The 19,954-nt window shown below is 44.8% G+C and overlaps 1 protein-coding gene across 1 annotated transcript in view; it reads left to right on the plus strand.

Moving 5' to 3' along the window:
* The window catches only part of me2 (malic enzyme 2, NAD(+)-dependent, mitochondrial), a 108,180-nt gene that overhangs the window by 58,310 nt on the left and 29,916 nt on the right, over window positions 1-19,954 (plus strand). Inside the window, exons 8-10 of the mRNA XM_068030570.1 lie at window positions 9,756-9,865; window positions 16,460-16,557; window positions 18,419-18,532. Of these exons, the coding sequence (XP_067886671.1) occupies window positions 9,756-9,865; window positions 16,460-16,557; window positions 18,419-18,532 (322 nt within the window). The remainder of the gene's footprint in view (window positions 1-9,755; window positions 9,866-16,459; window positions 16,558-18,418; window positions 18,533-19,954) is intronic.

Here is a 19,954-nt window from a genome sequence, read left to right on the forward strand (position 1 = left end):
CCTGGGAGGCAACATACCAACCGTGAGTCTCTCTCATTCCCACAGAACCTCCTATCTGTTCCCCTAACTATGGAGTCCCCAATGACTAATGCTCTGCTCCTCTTTCCCCTTCCCTTCTGAGCAACAGGGACAAACTCTGTGCCAGATACCTGTACCCCATTGCTTACCCATGGTAAGTCGTCCCCCGCAACAGTATCCAAAACGGTATACCTGTTGTTGAGGGAAACGGCCACAGGGGATCCCTGCACTGCCTGCTGGTTCCCTCTCCTTCCCCTGACGGTAACCCATCTACCTACTTCTTTTACCTGAAGTGTGACTACCTCCCCATAACTCCTCTCAATAACCCCCTCCGCCTCCCGAATGATCCAAAGTTCATCCAGCTCCAGTTCCCTAACGCGGTTCTCGAGGAGCTGGAGTTGGGTGCACTTCCCGCAGATGCAGTCAGCAGGGACACTCTTGGCGACCCTTACCTCCCACATTCTGCAGGAGGAACATACAACTGCCTTAACTTCCATTCCCTCTATTCTAAATTCCCAACAAATCTACTGAAAAACCAAAAAAAAGGTTTAAGGTGAGAGGGGTAAGTTTAGAGGGGATGTGCGAGGCAAGTTCTTTACACAGAGGGTGGTGAGTGCATGGAACTTGTTGCCGGGGGAGGTGGTGGAAGCAGGTGCGATAGTGACGTTTAAGAGGCATCTTGACAAATACATGAATAGGATGGGAATAGAGGTTTACGGTCCCCTGAAGTGCAGAAGGTTTTAGTTTAGGCAGGCATCAAGATCGGCGTCAGCTTGGAGGGCCGAATGGCCTGTTCCTGTGCTGTACTGTTCTTTGTTCTTTGAAAGAATGGCGTTGCTTTTTGGACACCAACGAGATGATGTCTGGTTCCAAGCTGGAGAGATTCAGTCTCATGTCAGGCTCCATATTCTGTCTGTTCCTCCTCTTGGTTTTCAGCCCCACAAGTGCTGAAAATCCAATCTTGCAGTTGTATGTTGTAACAGTAATCTAAATCTTATTTATAAAACTACATTGTCATTGCTAGTGCTTATGATGACTCGAGCTGCACATGCGGGAGCCAGTCTGATTATGTGACGTTATGTGAGTGGTGGGATGAGGGTTCTCTGGCCTGTTCTCTTGTATGGCCTTGGCCATGGCGTTGCACATCATTGACTTGCATATTGGACCAGCCTGTGGCCACACTTTCAGAAACACTAGGCCCGATTTTAATCGGACACGGCAGATCCCAATATTGGGACCTGGAAGCGGTACTGCTTCTGGCAGGGGCCATGAGTGGCTGGCACATGCAATCAAGTGGCAGTTGACCAATTAAGTTGAATGAGGCGCGGGGACCATCCAGTACAGTGGATGGGGGCAGAAGCAGAGATGCTGTTGTCGGTTGATGGCAGGTGCTGGTGCCATATTTGAAGGGCTGCCAGCCCTACGTTCAACATTTCATTTTCAGGTGTAAGAATTTCTTCAGGGGAAAAGGCTGCAGAATGATGCAGAAGACAGATCCCGGGTGGCCCCATGCTTTAGTGATGCCTCCCTCCAGGTGCTCTCAACAAGCTGCCAGGGAAAGGCAGGAGATACTGTTACCCAGGGATGGGAGAAGGAGAGCTGGGCACCTGACCAAGTAAGCCTAGCTGCAGAAAGCAAAGGTAGTCAGCAGGTATGGGGTCACGCCAAGGACCTGGATTTGATGTCGCAGGCGGCTCAATGACCTCATCCGGGCAGTGAAAGTGAGTACCTCTAAAGCCTTCAGCTCTTGTGCCTTGCATTTGTCAGAGGAGCAGGGTGCGTTCCGTCGAGATGGAGTGCCCACCCAAACATGGGCAAAGGGCAGGTCTTACAAGCTGCCTGAAGCATGATGGAATGATGCCGAAAGGTTGCCTTTTGTCATTGGAGACCCTCACAAAGTTCATGTAAAAGTGTTGCATGCAAGAGGCATCTGTGTGCCCCCATTAAAAACATTTGGACTATCACCAGCATGTATCTTAGGCTTATCCCCACTGGAAGACCAACAACATTCATCTTTGTGTCTTCGGGAGCAGATAGCACACAATCACAGAGAGTGGGCCAAGACTGACAGTGGACTGCCAAATCTCCATGTCCTGAGCCCGATAGAGGAGAAGGCCATGGAGCTGGCATGACTGCAGGACATACTGTATGTTGCAGATGGAGAGACAAGGGTGCCTTCCCAAGACAGTGAGTCAGATCGCCATGGGATACAAGGGTGCATCAGCTGTGATGGCACCATGTTGCTGATGAGCCATTCAGTGCCTACAGGGCTCTTCAGTATAGGGGTATTTGCTGCGTCGGGAGGGGAGACCCTTGACCCTTCAATGCCTCTGTTGTCTCATGTAAGTCATGCTGAACATCCCCAAAGAGCCTCGGAGACTGTGGGAGAGCCTGCGATCTCTGAGTGGGGGGGATAGAGCCTCAGAGTGCATTGTCACCTCATACTCCTGCACCCTCCACCAGCACAGATACTCAGGTCTGTGGGTATGCATTCGCGGTTGCGGTTAGATATGGGCAGACAACCTGGTGAATACACTTGGACACGCCCGAGCAGCTGACGGAGATTGTGACAGCCCAGGCCTCTGACAGTCAGAGGACTGAGAGACGCCAGGCCCGTGCTGAGCTCCAGGCTCATGACGTGCCCCTGGTGTCGCCAGGAGACGGGAAATGTTGCAGTGAGAGGCCAGGCAACATTTGGCAGAGATGCCAGAGGCTATGGGTGCCCAAGTGCAGGCAATGTTTATCCAGGCCTTGACTGCTGCACTGTCTCTGACTGGTGCACAAGCGGCGTCCTCCATTGAGAGATTGGTGGCTGTCCAGCAGAGCACCCAGTTTCTGCAGGATATTCGTGTAGACCTGTATACCCTTGTCTTGGCCATGAGTTTAAGGCAGCAATGGCAAGGCAAGAGGGGGCATGGGGGACCTGGAGTCACCATCATGTCCTCTACCCTCAGTTCAGCAGGGAGGCAGAGCACAGGGGAATTAATGGGTGAATGTGTAATGTCAATGGCAAGGTTTATCATTTGGCATTAGGGGTAATAAAGATTATTTACTATCGCACAAGATCTCCTTCCTCTTTATGGCCTTTGGTGCTTCATTTCAACCCTGCCTCTGCAAAGGGGCTCGAGGTGAGAAATCATGCTGCGAGGGGTCATGTCTGTAGCTTTCCAGCTGAGCTCTATGTACCTGGGTGAATGCTTCTTGAAGGAAGGAAGGATGCAACATGGCTGCATAAAGGGAAGTCTTTGTTGGTCAACCGACAACTGGCAGTATGGATCACAGTAAACGAGAATATATAAGGGCATCGTGAGTCTCCCTTGCACATACCTCATGGCATCTTTCCTGTTCTTGCTAGCGTCTTTCATCTGGTGATGCTTGCCCAGCCTCCTGCTCCGCATCTTCATCGTCTTAGGTGGCAGCTCACTCCTCGCTGTTCAATGCCTCCCCCTTCTGTAGCGATAGGTTGTGCAGTGCACAGCAGACCACCATTATATGCAAGACCCTCGCCGGGGCATACTGAACGGCTCCACTGGACCAATCTAAGAACCTGAATCCCATCTTGAGCAGATCAATGGCCTGCTCTGTGGTCACTCGTGTTGACCCACAGCAGGTGTTGTACGTCTCCTCCACTTCTGTGCAAAGGTTCCTCATGGGTGTTAGTAGCCATGTCCTCAGTGGGTAGCCCTTGTCTCCAAGGATCCATCCCTGAGGGCGCATGGGTTGGCACCTTGGGCTGCCTTGAAAGGTAGGCATCGTGGCAGCTTCTCAGAAGCGCACACAGACCTACAGGATCAGTTTACGGTGGGAGCAGACAAGCTGCACATTGAGAGAGTAGAAACCCTTCCTGTTGATGAAGGTGTTCAGTTGCTTTGATGGCCACATGTGCAGTCGATAACACCCTGCGCCTGGTGGGGTCGGGGTCCAATGTTGGCCCCAAACCTGATTTTCCCCCTCAGCTTGAATTGAGATCTGTGTGGAAGTGCACCTAGTTGCCAGCCCTCCTGAAAAGGGCATCGGTGCCCTCCTTGATGCTTTGATGGGCTGCTGACTCTGAGATCCTGCACTTGCTCTCAGTGGATCTGTTGAATGATCCAGAAGTGTAGAAGTTCATTGGCATGGTGACCTTCAGTGTCACTGGCACTGAATTTCTACCAAGTCCCCTGGGGCTTAACTGGTACTGCATCATAGGTCAGTGACTGCCTCCCTGAAGAGGCCGAGTCTTTATTGGCACTGGCTCTCAAGCATCTGTAGGTAGTTGAGACTCGACTAGTTGATCCTCTCCGGCACAGAGGAGGCTGCTGGCTTTCTTCTGTGTGCCCTTCTCCACCATCTGGAGGCCAATGCTGACTCTCTTATGGGCTCTCAGGTTGTTGTGGTGCAGCTGCTGGTGCCTGGACCTCCCTCCCACTTAGCTACACCTCCACTTCAGTGGGGTCCCTAAAGCCTGGATGAATGAGTCCCACAGTAGGTGGCCTTTCCCTGAGTTCAAGGCCTTTGCTGCCAACGCCGCCCGCCCCCCCCCCCCCCCCCCCTTTGTCACCTCTGACAATGTGGCACTTGCTTGTTGACCCTGGTATGGTACCCTGCAGTGCTGGCACCTTTGCCCCTACTCCAGATACTGCCTGATGCCCTCCCCTTCTCCATCCACCCTGGTAGTTGATGCTGCCTTTCCCAATGGCCCCTCTTTGTAGCCAGCAATGAGCTCCATCTCTGTATCGCCTCCGAGGAGCCAAGCGAGGCTCTGAAGCCCTGTGATCCCCAAGTGCTGTTAATAACATTTAAAACGAAGAAAAAAATTGCTGTTAATAGGCCTCTTGCAGGTTCAGAATAAGGGGTAGGCCATTTGGCCCATTGAGTTCATGCCAGCTCTCTGCAAAGCAATCCAGTCAGTCCCGTTTCCCTGCTTTATCCTCATAGCCCTGGAATTTTATTTCCCTCCGATCCATTCAATTTCCTTTTGAAATCATTGATCATCTCCACTTCCACCACACTCGTAAGCAGCAAGTTCCTGGTCATTACCACTCGCTGCGTTGAAAAAAATGTTCTTCCTCATCTCTTGCCCAAAACATTAAAACTGTGGCCCCTTATTCTGAATCTGCGTTCCCTAGTTCTAGACTCCCTTGTTGGATGTAACATCCTCCCTGTATCTACTCTATTGGACTTGCAAGGTTTCAATGAGATCATTCCTCAATTCTTCTGAACAGGAGAGAATATAGGCCTAGTCTATTCAACCTTGGAACATAAGAAATAGTCCTTCTACCATCAGCTGATGGGAACAGCTTTTCTTTATCTACTTTGCCTAAACTTGTCATAATCTTGTACACCTTTATTAGATTTCCCCTCAATCTCCTTTGCCCCAGAGGGAAGAACTGTAGCTTCTCCAACCTAACCTTGCAGCTAAAATCCCACTTCCCTGGAGCCATACTGAGAAATTCCCTCTGCGCACTCTCAAGGACTCCAGTTATGGCCTAACCAGAGCTTTATAAAGGTTCAGCATAACTTCCCTGCTTTTGTACTCTATGCCTCTTTTTATGAGACCCAAGATCCTACATGCTTTGTTAATTACTATCTCAATATGTTCTGCCACCTTTAAACATTTATGCACATGAGCATCCAGGTCCCTCTGTCCTTTGCACATTCTTTAGGACTGTCCCATTAAGTCTATATTGCCTCCGCTATCTCTGCCAAAAAAGCATCACTCCACACTTATCTATTAAATTCCATCTGTCACTTGTCTGCCTATTTTGTTAGAAACATAGAAAATTTAAGGCACAGAAGGAGGCCACTTGGCCCATCGTGTCTGTGCCGTCCAAAAAAGATCCACACATTCTAATCCCACCTTCCAGCATTTGGTCCGTAGCCCTGCAGATTACGGCACTTGAGGTGCATGTCCAGACTCCTATCTATCTCTGTCCTGTTGTTTGTTATCATTCTCACTGGCTGCCACACTTCCAAGTGTGGTGGTATTGGCAAAGTTTGAAATTTTACTCTGTTTTCCAAGATTCAAATCATATATATATCTCAAAGAAGCAGTGTTCCTAGTACTGACCCTTGGGGAACACCACTGTCTACCATCCTCCAGTTTGAAAAACGACCGTACACCACGACTTGCTGTTTTCTGTCCTTAAGCCAATTTTTTTTTTTATCCAATCTGACACTGACCCTCCTATTTCATGAGCCTCAATTTTGTTAACCAGCCTTGTATGTGGTACTTTACCAAGCACTTTCTTAAAATCCATATCGACAACATCTATTGCATTTCCTTCATCAACCTTCGCCGCTACTTTATCCAAAAGTTTAATTAGATTAGTCAAGTGCAATCTGCCTTTGATAAATCCATACTGGCTCTCCTTAATTAACTCCACCCTCTTCAAATGCCTGTTGGGAGAGGGAGACTAATTAAATTGTTCTTGCAGATAGCTGGACTCGGGGTGAATGTCTTCCTTTTGTGGTGTAACCATTCTATGATTCATTAATAGGCTTTAATGACCTCCTCCTGCTCCTATTGAGTTTTTGAGTTGTATGGCCGGGTATCTTCTTGTGTAATTTTCCCTTTATGTGCCATCATTAGAGACTCTTCTACAAAGTGAAATTTATGTCTAGTCCATTTTCAGCGCTGCATATTTCAGCAGTTCTTCAAGAATCCTCAACCTACCCTCAGTAAGATAGCATTCATCACAATTAAGTATAAACTCTCTTCTCTTTGGCCTCCTTGTCTCGGGATACAATGGGTAAGCGCCTGGAGGTGGTCAGTGGTTTGTGAAGCAGCGCCGGGAGTGGCTATAAAGGCCAATTCTAGAGCGACAGACTCTTCCACAGGTGCTGCAGATAAAATTGGTTGTCGGTGCTATTACACAGTTGGCTCTCCCATTGCGCTTCTGTCTTTTTTCCTGCCAACTGCTAAGTCTCTTCAACTCGCCACACTTTAGCCCCGCCTTTATGGTTGCCCGCCAGCTCTGGCGATCGCTGGCAGCTGACTCCCACGAATTGTGATCAATGTCACAAGACTTCATGTCGCGTTTGCAGATGTCTTTAAAGCGGAAACAAGGACGGCCGGTGGGTCTGATACAAGTGACGAGCTCGCTGTACAATGTGTCCTTGGGGATCCTGTCATCTTCCATGTGGCTCACATGGCCAACCCATCTCAGGCGCCGCTGGCTTAGTAGGGTGTATATGCTGGGGATGTTGGCTGCCTCGAGGACTTCTGTGTTGGAGATACGGTCCTGCCACCTGATGCCAAGGATTCTCCGGAGGCAGCGAAGATGGAATGAATTGAGACGTCGCTCTTGGCTGACGTACGTTGTCCAGGCCTCGCTGCCGTAGAGCAAGGTACTGAGGACACAGGCTTGATACATTGGACATTTGTGTTCCGTGTCAGTGCGCCATTTTCCCACACTCTCTTGGCCAGTCTGGACATAGCAGAGGAAGACTTTCCCATACGCTTGTTGATTTCTGCATCGAGAGACAGGTTATTGGTGATAGTTGAGCCTAGGTAAGTGAACTCTTGAACTACTTCCAGAGTGTGGTCACCGATATTTATGGATGGGGCATTTCTGATGTCCTGTTCCACGATGTTCGTTTTCTTGAGGCTGATGGTTAGGCCAAATTCGGTGCAGGCAGCCGCAATCCTGTCAAGGAGTCTCTGCAGACACTCTTCGGTGTGAGATGTTAATGCAGCATCGTCAGCAAAGAGGAGTTCCCTGATGAGGACTTCCCGTACTTTGTCTTCGCTCTTAGATGGGCAAGGTTGAACAACCTGCCACCTGATCTTGTGTGGAGGAAAATTCCTTCTTCTGAAGACTTGCACGCATGTGAGAGCAGCAGGGAGAAGAAGATCCCAAACAGTGTAGGTGCGAGAACACAGCCCTGTTTCACGCCACTCAGGATAGGAAATGGGACTGATGAGGTGCCGCTATGCTGAATTGTGCCTTGAGATTGTCATGGAATGAGTTGATGATACTTAGTAGCTTTGGTGGACATCCGATCTTTGCTAGTAGTCTGAAGAGACCACATCTGCTGACGAGGTCAAAGTCTTTGGTGAGATCAATGAAAGCAACGTAGAGGGGCATCTGAAACAAAAACAAGAAATGCTGGATTCACTCAGCAGGTCTGGCAGCATCTGTGGAACGAGAAGCAGAGTTAACGTTTCGGGTCAGTGACCCTTCTTCGTAGAGGGGCATCTGTTGTTCTCTGTATTTCTCCTGTATCTGACGAAGGGAGAACAGCATGTCAATGGTCGATCTCTCTGCTCGAAAGCCACACTGTGCCTCGTGGTAGACACGCTCAGCCAGCTTCTGGAGCCTGTTTAAAGCGGCTTGAGCGAAGACTTTCCCCACTATGCTGAGCAGGGAGATTCCACGGTAGTTGTTGCAGTCACCGCGGTCACCCTTGTTCTTATAGAGGGTAATGATATTGGCATCGCGCATGTCCTGTGGTACTGCTCCCTCGTCCCAGCACAGGCAAAGCAGTTTGTACAGTATAAACTGCTCCACACTAACCCCAATGAGCAATCTTTTATGACAGTCCCCCATTGAGAGGATATCCAGGAGCACTGCGTCAAGGTACTGTGCCCCACTCTAACCACCCCTCTTCCCGCCCCCCCCCCCCCCCCCCCAAAAAAAAATAACCTCGAGCCAGTTTTCCTGTACAGAAACCTCATAACCAGTAAATACAAATAAGATTTGGTGAAGTGACTACCACCTTGTGGAGATCTTCATTTCAGCTATATAGTAAGAGGATGTTGCAGGGTGTAGGTCTTGCATTAAAGAGGAAAAAGACTAAGAGCAAGTGCCTTTGGTTAGCATCTGCTTTGAGTTGTATTGATCCTTTTTTAAAATAAATTTTGCAAAGAACCACGAGAAGTCAAGCAAGCTTATTTCTTCTGCCAGTTCTGATGAAGAGTCACTGACCTGAAATGTTAACTCTGTTTTAGTTTTAGAGATACAGCACTGAAACAGGCTCTTTGGCCCACCGAGTCTGTGCCGACCATCAACCACCCATCTATACAAATCCGACACTAATTCCACATTCCTATCACATTCCTATCCTATCTGCTTCTCTCTCCACAGATGCTGCCAGACTTGCTGAGTATTTCCAGCATTTCTTGTTTTTATTTAAGCTTATTTCTTACAAAAATCAAGTGTAGTCTGTTCGAGAATAGATTCTACTCATTTTCAACTGATACACAAAACAAATCAAACAGAAGTCCAGTATACATCTCCCCTTTTACTACCACCTTTGACATAAAATTTTAAATGATTCGACCTGATCCAGGAATTGCATTGCAGTTGCTTATCCTAATATTTACTGATCCTTTTAATTCTTAATCTCTTGACTGAACAGATATTTGTTGAGCTGTGTTTTTAAATAGTTATTTTTCTTCCAATTTTGGCCCCTTCCTGTCATGCTTGTTCAGTGGCCATTCTTCATACCTTGCTGAGGCAGTGAGTGTAGACAAATCATAGTTGAAACTCCTCCATACCCAGCATCCACACAGAGGAGCTTTGCAGCACTTTGTTGGAAAACACTGAAGCCAATTTTACTGCTATTGTTGATGAGATGTGCCAATTCTGCATGAACCAGGGATTGAACCAGATGTCTTCACATAATGGTATTTTGCAGCTGAATACTGATTTTTTTGATGTACTTTTAGATGCTTTTGACAACTTTTGACATTTGTCTGACATATAATCTATTTGCCTATAAATTTGTTGAACTGGCTTTTTTTTTTAAAACAGGTATGGTCGTAACACCCTTATTCAATTTGAAGATTTTGGGAATCACAATGCCTTCAGGTTTTTGAGGAAATACAGAGATAAATATTGTACATTCAATGATGATATTCAAGGTATGTTTTGAATGTGTATGATCCTGCCTGCCAACTGAAAGAATTGCTTAAAATAACTGGAAACTCGCAAACTGCAGGGTACAAGAAGCTAGTGTACCTAATGCCATAGTCAACTACACAAGTGACAAAGGCTAGACAACTATGCATAAGTAAAAAAAAAAAATATGGCAAGAGAAGCTTTTTATTTGTATGGAGTATGGGATTTGGTTCAGCTTCATTTGGTGCAATGCAATGTGTTTAAAATAGTAGTTACACACTTGAAGGCCCGTCATGTCAAACTAATTGAGAACTGAAGAGAGGCTTTTGGACTGGCACAACTGGTTCTGCCCAAGATATGTTAAAGCCCCTTGGAATTGAGCAAGCAAAGATGAAGATCTTAAAAGAAAATGACCAGGATTCTAGAGGGTAGTGGTTTTACTGGGGACAAGGGTATCAAAAGCAGAGGTGAGGGTGTGATAGCTGTAAAAGTATTCTGGTGAGGGGAGGACCGAAAGCTATATTGGTGGGAGTTTGCGCAGATATAAGTGACTTGGAGTTTTTCTAATGATGAATGCAGTAGGGAGAAGGTTGGACGCAGGGCAGAAGATGTAAGTGGCGAGGGGCATAAGGAAGTGACTAAAGATGGTTTTGTCTGTAATCAAGACAATGAGTAGAGGTGCCATGTGAGATGATGAGATTGAGGGGGTGGCCATGAATATGAAGGGAGCGATTAAGGGAGGACAGGAAAGCAGTGGAATCAGGAAAGAGGGCAAGGTGAGTTGAGATGTAGACGAGGAGCTGCTTCACGTAGAAATTACGTGTGAGGATATCTCAAACTCGAGGTGGGGCTGGGGGAAAGGGCAGTAAAGAACAAGGTGAGGTTCTCAAAGGAAGTGATGTTCAAAGAGCATGGGGGAGAGACTCGTCTGTGATTTTGATGGTGAGGGCCACACCACAATCACAACTTAAGTGGGGAGAGTGGTGGAAAGTATAGCCAGGGAGTGAAGCTTAAGTAAAGGGTAAGGTTGCACCACCTGTAAGCCAGGTATCTCTCAAAGCAGTGTTCATTACAAAACAACTTCTATTTATATAGAGCCTTTAGTATAATAAAATATCCCACGGTACTTTACAAATACTATCGAACAAAATTTGATAAGGAGGTACTAGGCGAGATAATCAAAAGCTTGGTCAAAGAAGTTGGTTTTAAGGAGTGTCTTAAGGAGGAAGGACAGGCAGAGATTTTTTGTGGGAGTGAATTTGAGCTTGGAACCTTAGATAAAGGCATGGCTGCCAATCGTGAAGCAGTTAAAATTGAGCAGCTCAAGAGGCCAGGATTGATGGAGCTCATAGATCTGGGGGTGGGGAGGGGCATAAGGCTGGAGAAGATTAGAGATAGGAACGGGGCGAGGCCAAGGAGGGATTTGAAAACAAGGTTGAGATTTTTAAAATTGAGGCTTAACTGGGAGCCAGTGTAAGTGGGCGAGCACAAGGCAAATGGGTGAGTGGGACTTGGTGCTAGTTAGAACATGGGCAGCAGAGTTTTGAATTTCCTTCGGTTTGCAGAGGGTAGAACTAGGTATGTCCAGGAGTGCATTGGAATGGTCAAATCTAGATGGTACAAAGGCATGGATGAGGGTTTCAGCAGCAGATAAGCAGAGGCAAGTGTGGAGTCGGGTGATATTGAAGTGGAAATAGGCAGTCGTAGTGATGTTGTGGTTCTGTGATAGGAGCTCACCTTGGGGTCAAATATGACCCCAAGGTTCTGAATAGTTTGTTTCAGCGTCAGACAGTTGCCAGGGAGTTGGTGGTAAGGGAATAGAGTTTGTGAGGCTTCGGTCTTTCCAATATTGAGTTGGAGGAAATTTCTGCTTATGCCATTTTTTTTTATTTGTTCGGGGAATGTGGGCATCACTGGCTAGGCCAGCATTTATTGCCATCCTTAACTGCCCTTGAGAAGGTGGTGGGTGAGCTGCCTTCTGGAACCGCTGCAGTCCTTGGGATGTAGGTACACCCACAGTTCTGTTAGGAAGGAGTTCCAGACCTTTGGCCCAGTGACAGAGAAGGAACGGTGATATAGTTCCAAGTCAGGATAGTGTGTGGCTTGGAGGGGAACCTGCAGGTTGTGGTGTTCCCATGCATCTGCTGCCCTTGTCCTGAGGGTTAAAGTCATGGGTTTGGAAGGTGCTGTTGAAGGAGCCTTGGTGAGTTGCTGCAGTGCAGCTTGTAGATGTGGTACACACTGCTGCCACTCTGTGTTGATGATGAAGGGAGTGAATGTTGAAGGTGGTGGATGGGGTGCCAATCAAGCGGGCTGCTTTGTCTTGGGTGGTGTCGAGCTTCTTGAGTATCTTTAGAGCTGCATCCATCAGGCAAGTAGAGAGTATTCCATCACACTGCTGACTTGTGCCTTGTAAATGGTGGACAGGCATTGGGGAGACAGGAGGTGAGTTATTTGCCACCGAATTCCCAGCCTCTGACCTGCTGTTGTATCTTTGTGGCTGGTGCAGTTCAGTTTCTGGTTAGTGGTAACCCCCAGGATTTTGGGTGGGGGGGATTCAGCGATGGTAATGTCATTGAACATCAAGGGGAGATGGTTAGATTCTCTATCTTGTTTGAGATCGTCATTACCTGGTGCAAATGTTAAGAGTCGCTTTTTAGCCCAAACCTGGAGACTGTCCAGATCTTGTTGCATCTGGACATGGGCTGCTTCAGTATCTGAGGAGTCGTGAATGGTGCTGAACATTGTATAATCATCAGAGAACATCCCCACTTCTGACATGATGAAGGGAACGTCATTGATGAAGTAGCTGAAGACGGTTGGGCCGAGGACACTCTCCTGAGGATCTCCTGCAGTGATGTCCTGGGACTGAGATGATTGATTTCCAACAGCTGCAGCCATATTTCTTTGTGCTAGGTATGACTTCAACCAGCGGAGAGACTTCCAGCTGACTCCCATTGACTCCAGTTTTGCTGGGGCTCCTTGATGTCAAGGGCAGTCACTCTCACCTGACCTCCTGGAGTTCAGCTATTTTTGTCTGTGTTTGGCTGTAATGAGGTCAGGAGCTAAGTGGCCCTGGTGGAGAAATGTGAGGTTATTCACTTTGGTAGGAAAAACAGAAATATAGAATATTTCTTAAATGGTGAGAGGCTGGGAAGTTTTGAACTTCAGAGGAACTTGGTTGTCCTTGTTCATGAGTCACTGAAAGCAAACCTGTAGGTACAGTAAGTAATTAAGAAGGCAAATGGTATGTTGACCTTTATTCCAAGAGGATTTGAGTATAGGAGTAAAATGTCTTCCTGCAATTATATAGAGCCTTGGTGAGACCGCACCTGGAGTACTGTGTGCAGTTTTGGTCTCCTTACCTCAGGAAAGATACTTGCTATAGAGGGAGTGCAATGAAGGTTCACCAGTCTAATTCCTGGGATGGCGTGGTTGCCTTATGAGGAAAAATTAAATAGACTGGGCCTTTATTCTCTAGAGTTTAGACATAGAGGTGATCTCATTCAAACATACAAAATTCTTATAGGACTCAACAGGATGGATGCAGGAAGGATGTTTCCCCTAGTTTGGGAGTCTAGAAACAGGAGCAGGAGACACAGTCTCAGAATAAGGGGCAGGCAATTTAGGACTGAGATGAGGAGGAATTTCTTCACTCAGGCTGGTGAATCTTTGGAATTCTCTGCCCCAGAGGGCTGTGGAGGCTCAGTTGTTGGGTATGTTCAAGACTGAGATCGATAGTTTTCTACATACTAAAAACATCAAGCTATGCTGGGATAGTGCAGGAAAATGGTGTTGAAGTGGAAGATCAGCAATGATCTCTTTTTTTTTATTCATTCATGGGATGTGGGCGTCGCAGGCCAGGCCAGCATTTATCGCCCATCCCTAATTGCCCTTGAACTGAGTGGCTTGCTAGGCCATTTCGAGGGCATGCAAGAGTCAACCACATTGCTGTGGATCTGGAGTCACATGTCGGCCAGACCAGGTAAGGATAGCAGATTTCCTTCCCTAAAGGACATTAGTGAACCAGATGGGTTTTTACAACAATCGACAATGGTTTCATGGCCATCATTAGACTAGCTTTAAACTCCAGATTTTATTAATTGAAATTCAAATTCCACCTTCTGCTGTGGTGGGATTAGAACCTATGTCCCCAGAGCAATACCTGGGTCTCTGGGTTACTAGTCCAGTGACAATACCTATTGTATTAAATTGTAGACCTATTTGAAGGGCTGAATGACATACTCTTGCTGCTATTTCTTATGTTCTTATACGGCCATTTCACATCTCCTTTGTTTCAGAAGAAGAAATTCAATTCTGGAATGTTTTAGCATTGGTGTAGGATGGGTTCCATTGACACCGGTTAGCTTTGAAGGTTTGTCCTTTGTCTTTGTCAGACAGTTTGAATACACAGAAGGCAAATCCCTTTTTTTTTTGGTGGCCATTTTGGAGCAATGTTCACTTTTTTAAAATAAAGGTGTATTGTTTAAAGACAAAGTCCATTTTCAAAACTCTCCATCGCACTTCCAGTGTATGTGACTGTAGTGATGGCAGATTTCAAGCCAAGTATCTGAGGAGAGAGCACAGTTTAGTGGGAATAGAGCCTAGAGAGCAAGAGGTGGGTCTCATTGACAAGAAAAGCTGGGAGTGGGAAACTAGAGAACAATGCAAAGTCAATGTTTGGGCAGAGGGGAACGTTTCGAGGAAGTTTGTCTTGGAAAGCAGGAAGCAGCAGAGGCTTGCAAAGAAAGGACAGTCTGGATGGAAAGACAGACGGGTGGTGATGGTTAATCCGCTGGCAGAGTCCAAAGAGACCGCAGTTAGTGGGGTGACTGGAACGGGTAGAAAGTAATATGAGTGATGATAATAAAAGCAAAATACTGCAGATGCTGGAAATCTGAAACAAAAACAAAGTGCTGGAAATACTCAGCAGGTCTGACAGGATGTGTGGAGAGAGAAGCAAAGTTAACGTTTCCGGTCTGTGACCTTCCATCAGAACCCCCCCCTGATGTCACCTTGGCCATTCCAGAATAGAATCATAAAATCATAGAATAGTTAGAGCACAGAATGTCATTCGGCTCTTCGAGCCTGTGCCGGTCCTCTTCGGGCAATTTAATTAGTCCCACTCAATGCCCTTTTCCTGTAGCCTTACAAGTTCTGACTCTTCAGGTGCTTACCTAATTCCCTTTTCAAAGCCTCAATTGAATCTGCCTTCACCTCCCGTTCAGGCGGTGCATTCCAGATCCTAACCACTTGCTGTATTTTTTTTTTAAAGTTTCTCCTCGTGTCTCTTTTGAGTCTTCTGCCAATCACTTCAAATCTGTGTCCTTTGCTTCTTTACCCTTCTGCCAATGGGAACAGTTTTTCTCTATCTCACTCTGTATCGACTGTGTCCAAATTCCTCTTGATTTTGAACACCTCTATTAAATCTCCTCTCAACCCTCTCCTCTGCAGAAAACAACCCAGCTTCTCCAATCTATCCACATCACTGATGTCCCTCATCCCTGGAAGCATTTTTGTAAATCCTTTCTGCACTCTCTCTAAAGCCTTCACAACCTTTTTAAAGTGTGGTGTCCAGAATTGGACACAATATTCCAGTTGAAGCTGATCCAGTGTTTTTTAAAGGTTCATCATAACTTCTTTTATTTTTATTCTCTATGCCTTTATTTATAAAGCCCAGCATTCCGTATGCCTTTTTAACCACTTTCTCAACTGGCCACTTTCAACAATTTGTCCACGTATATATATTTGGAACTAAAGGAGTTGTCCACATTGAAATAACCTGTACCTTGCTGCCTCCCTAATTTAATATTTAAGATGCAAAAGCAATACTGGACCCAGAGAAAAGAATAAAGTTGTACTACCTTAACAAACTGAGCAATCAGGACAAAAAATTTTGAATATTAGAAATCAGAGATAGAAACAGTGGGTGTTGGAAATGTGAAGCACATTATTAACTTGCGAAGGACAAAGATGGGTTAGTGTTTCAAATGTAACCCTTTGCATCAGACCTTTTAATCCTGGCATTAATGTCACTAGACTGAAATCATTCCAGTTTGCCACTGTCATTCTATTTTTAATTTAAATCCTTTTTCTTGGGCTCTTAAAATGATTGCATCACTAATGCATTATGATTTGGTTGTAGCTGTTATAGTGGCTTCCAGTTAACGAGTGTAAAATATCAAGCAAATTTCAATCTGCTAAGACAAATTTAAAGCAAAATAAAAATATTAAAACCTTGCCCAGAAATGCTTACCCTGATGTTCCATAGAAAATGAGGAATCCGCAACTCCATTAACTTTTCCTGTCTGCAGTAGTTCTAATTTTTTTAAAAACCTATTTTGTGCAGGTAAAGAAGTTATAAAACGTTGGTGTTTCCCAATGCCAGAGAAGTCATCTTTTTAAAAGAAAAACTATCAAATTTGAATCTTGCGCAATTTTTTGTATTTTGGTTTAACTATTCCTATAATTAAGCACCTTGAAACAAAATAAATCCATTTGATTTATATTTTAAAGTAAACAGCACTTCCAGTACTCTTTACCTGATTTTAAAACTACTGTTGTTTTGCTTTATGTAATCATTGTTTGCCACCTAGTGTTGTTTTTGTATTATACAGGCACGGCATCAGTAGCACTGGCAGGACTGTTGTCAGCCCAGAGAGTGATTAACAAACCAATCACAGAGAACAGATATCTGTTCCTTGGAGCAGGGGAGGTGAGACATTTTTTTTTTTCCCCTTCAACGCCACCCACAAAACTAGCAGCAATAAGTTTAATTATGTGGGTGGGTTTGAGGATGCTGAGCTGGTAACAAAAAAATTTGGTGGACAAGCCTTAAGGCTACTGTGCAGAGATCACCACTCTGCAGCCAAGATGTATTTTCGGGCAGAGGATGAATTTGAGATGCCCTCATTAATTATCTGGCATAATTTCAGCAGCCAGATTGTGTAGAAGCTATTCAAGGCATATTCAGCAATACAATACCATTTGTTAACTATAGGATTTTGTCTTGCTACAGTGTTTGGTTCAGTTTTAAGTATTGTTTCTGTTATATTTGCTGCTAGTTCTAGTTTTGTATTTATTTTCCATCTCTTTATTTCATCTGTGGCATGTTGCCAGGTGCAACTTTTAAACTTGTCGTCATAATTGTGAAGGTGGACATACTTCTGAGTATCCTTGTTCGGAGGAGGATCTCACTGCATAAGAGAGAAAAGGGCAACTAACTGCATCCTCCTTTAGCCAACCACCTTTTCTAAAGACTACCATAGGTGTACATATTCATTTTAATAGAGAGGCAAAAATAGGATTATGCCATCTTTTCGAGCCAGGCATTCAAGCATGTACTGAATTCTGTTAAGCAACAGGAATACTTGGCAAATTTCATAAGCATCAGTACACTGATGCAAACATCAGGTGTCCAATACCTTGCTTCCCATCACTGTTTCTTTCATTGCTTCCCTGCAGAAATCAACCAGCAGCAGAGGAGCCCCTGCACTTTTTCCATGTTGTGGGTTTCTGTAAAAAGCAGGGAATGATCAGTGGTTCAGAAGCTCCTACCCCTAATACCACAACTTTCATGAACTGAAAGCGGTGTAATCTAATAATGTACAGCTACTATGTGAACATGGGCACCGAATTTATCTATATGAATGCATGTCATCCTGATGGTACTCAAAATATCTTCATTTTATGACCATCTGTGGTTTCCAAATCAATATTTTAAGGGTTAGGAAAATTTGACAGGTGGATCTTTGTTAGCTAAGCATCTGCTTTCAGTCCTAGCTCATGAGGCGTTGAGATAACTGTGAGCGAAACCAAATAGCAGATACCAGGATTATTGTTTTAACATTCTGAACACTTGGGTTCAGACAGATCAGAGAGGGGAGAGGTTACAGTATAGCTGTACTAAAATCTCAAAGATCATGATAGCGTATTGTCCACTGCACAACTACACTATACATAGTGACATGCTGTGGAGGAAATAATCGAGGGAGGACACAGAGGCCCAGTCAGAAGATATGCCTACTAAAATTCAGTTGCCGATGGAACAATTCTAAGATGGGCTTTAATCAACACAAGCTTCTCAGGTGCATGTTTTGTCCAACGTAAAATCATTATTTATTTAATTCTTTCTTGGGATGTGAGTGTTGCTGACAAGGCCAGCATTTATCATCCACATAGTTAAGTGGATGCTGGAAATCTGAATTTAAAAACACAAAATGCTGGAAATGCTCAGCAGGTTTGGCAGCATCTGTGGAGAGAGAAACAGAGTTAACGTTTCAGGTCGATGACCTTTTGTCAATGTTGAGTTCTGACAATAGGTCATCAACCTGAAATGTTAAATTGGGCTTCTCTGAATATTGGCTCAGGTTTAATAGGGAAGCTGCATATATTTGTTACTATCACTTTCAAGTTTTTTTTCCCAAATGCTTGCGAAAACTTAGCATATACTTAAGTGACTTCAGAAACAAAAATGTTGTTTTCTGTTGGAGAATAAAAGACATTCTGGCCCAATTTGACCATTATGTTTGTGCTGCTCTTTACATGGTTTCTGTTCTGTTACTACTTTTGTACAGGCAGCATTGGGCATTGCTGATCTGATTGTGATGGCCATGAAAAGTGTTGGAATGCCTGAAGAGGAAGCACAGAGGAAGATATGGATGTTTGACAAGTATGGCTTGCTTTGTGAGGTGAGCAAGTGAGCTAAAACATTTACTTTTAATAGCTTTCATGTAATACTTTTTAATAAGCTGCTGAATACTCTTGGTTACTTTCCTTCATCTTTGGATATTTGGGCTCCGGCATGTCTTGTGTACAAGTGAGGCAGTATTCTTTATTGTCGAGAAGTGGTTGAAATGGAGTCTTAGAGCTAATTGCTGATATCATAGAAACAACAGCTCTATAGACTTAGACAATTATTTCAGAATCTAACTGTCCTCAAAAAAAAAATTAGATGAGGAGGGTCAGAACTGAACGCAGTTGTAGCAATTTTAGCTGTCTGTGATGAACATAAAGCTAGATCACAAGAGGTGCACAGGTTTAGTATTTAAGCTGAGATGATGGTGGAACAGAGTGCATGTGTAGAAATATGTAGTTTGCACTGAAATGCCTTCATCTATTGGCAAGCTTGAATCGCAAACTGAGAAATTATCACAAAGCCAGTCAGCATATTGGCATTCCAATTAATATGTACCACCATATTTCCCCAAAAGTAAGTAAATATTATTTTACGCAATGGTAACTTGTTCAGAAATGTACAACTCAGAACAGGTGATCTATTTGTCACCCTGGACATCTTGAATGTTTAACAAAATTTTCCAAAGATATAGTTTGATGTGCAGGCAAAAAGAATACAGTGTAATGTCTCAAAACCTTGTGTTTGTAAGTTCTGACCAAAATTTCTAGGAAGGCCAATGGGATTATTTTCAAAGCTTCTTCAGTTCTGTTGGGAAATGAAACCAGTCTCTGATCTGTCACACTCTGATGTGAACTCCATATGAATGTAAAACATGCAGTACTTGTTTTTAAATTCATTCATGGGATGTGGGCGTCGCTGGCCAGGCCAGCATTTATTGCCCATCCCTAATTGCCCTTGAGAAGTTGGTGGTGAGCTGCCTTCTTGAACCACTGCAGTCCATGTTGCAGTTTAGTTATTTTAAGTAATTAATAGATGACTGGATAATTATCTGAAGAGAAAAAATTTGTTGGGTTCCAGGGAAAAGGCAGGGGAATGGTACTAGGTGAGTTACTGTTGCAGAAAGCAGGCACAGATACAACAGGCTGAATGGCCCCCTCCTGTACTGTAACCATTCTATGACTGTCCTTTTAAAGCTTTCATTGTCTGTCTGTAGTTCTGGAATAGCATAAATAACTTTCTAAATGTGAAAATGAGCTGCCTGAATTCCTAGTACAGCATATTAGATGTTTAGTCCAGAAATGTTGCTGTTTGTCTGTTTTCAAAAAGCAAAAGTTGCCTTATCCTGTCTTTCTGAAATATCTCAACACTTCAGAGTGCGGCTTGGGCACAGAGTGTGAAGCTGCGAGTTTGGTGAGTGAGGGAATCTTGAGGGTTAATCTCTTTGTAAAATTTAGTCGTCTTTGCATTTAGCATT

Source organism: Heterodontus francisci, chromosome 1 (genome assembly GCF_036365525.1).
Source record: "Heterodontus francisci isolate sHetFra1 chromosome 1, sHetFra1.hap1, whole genome shotgun sequence".
In the NCBI taxonomy this organism is placed as follows: domain Eukaryota; kingdom Metazoa; phylum Chordata; class Chondrichthyes; order Heterodontiformes; family Heterodontidae; genus Heterodontus; species Heterodontus francisci.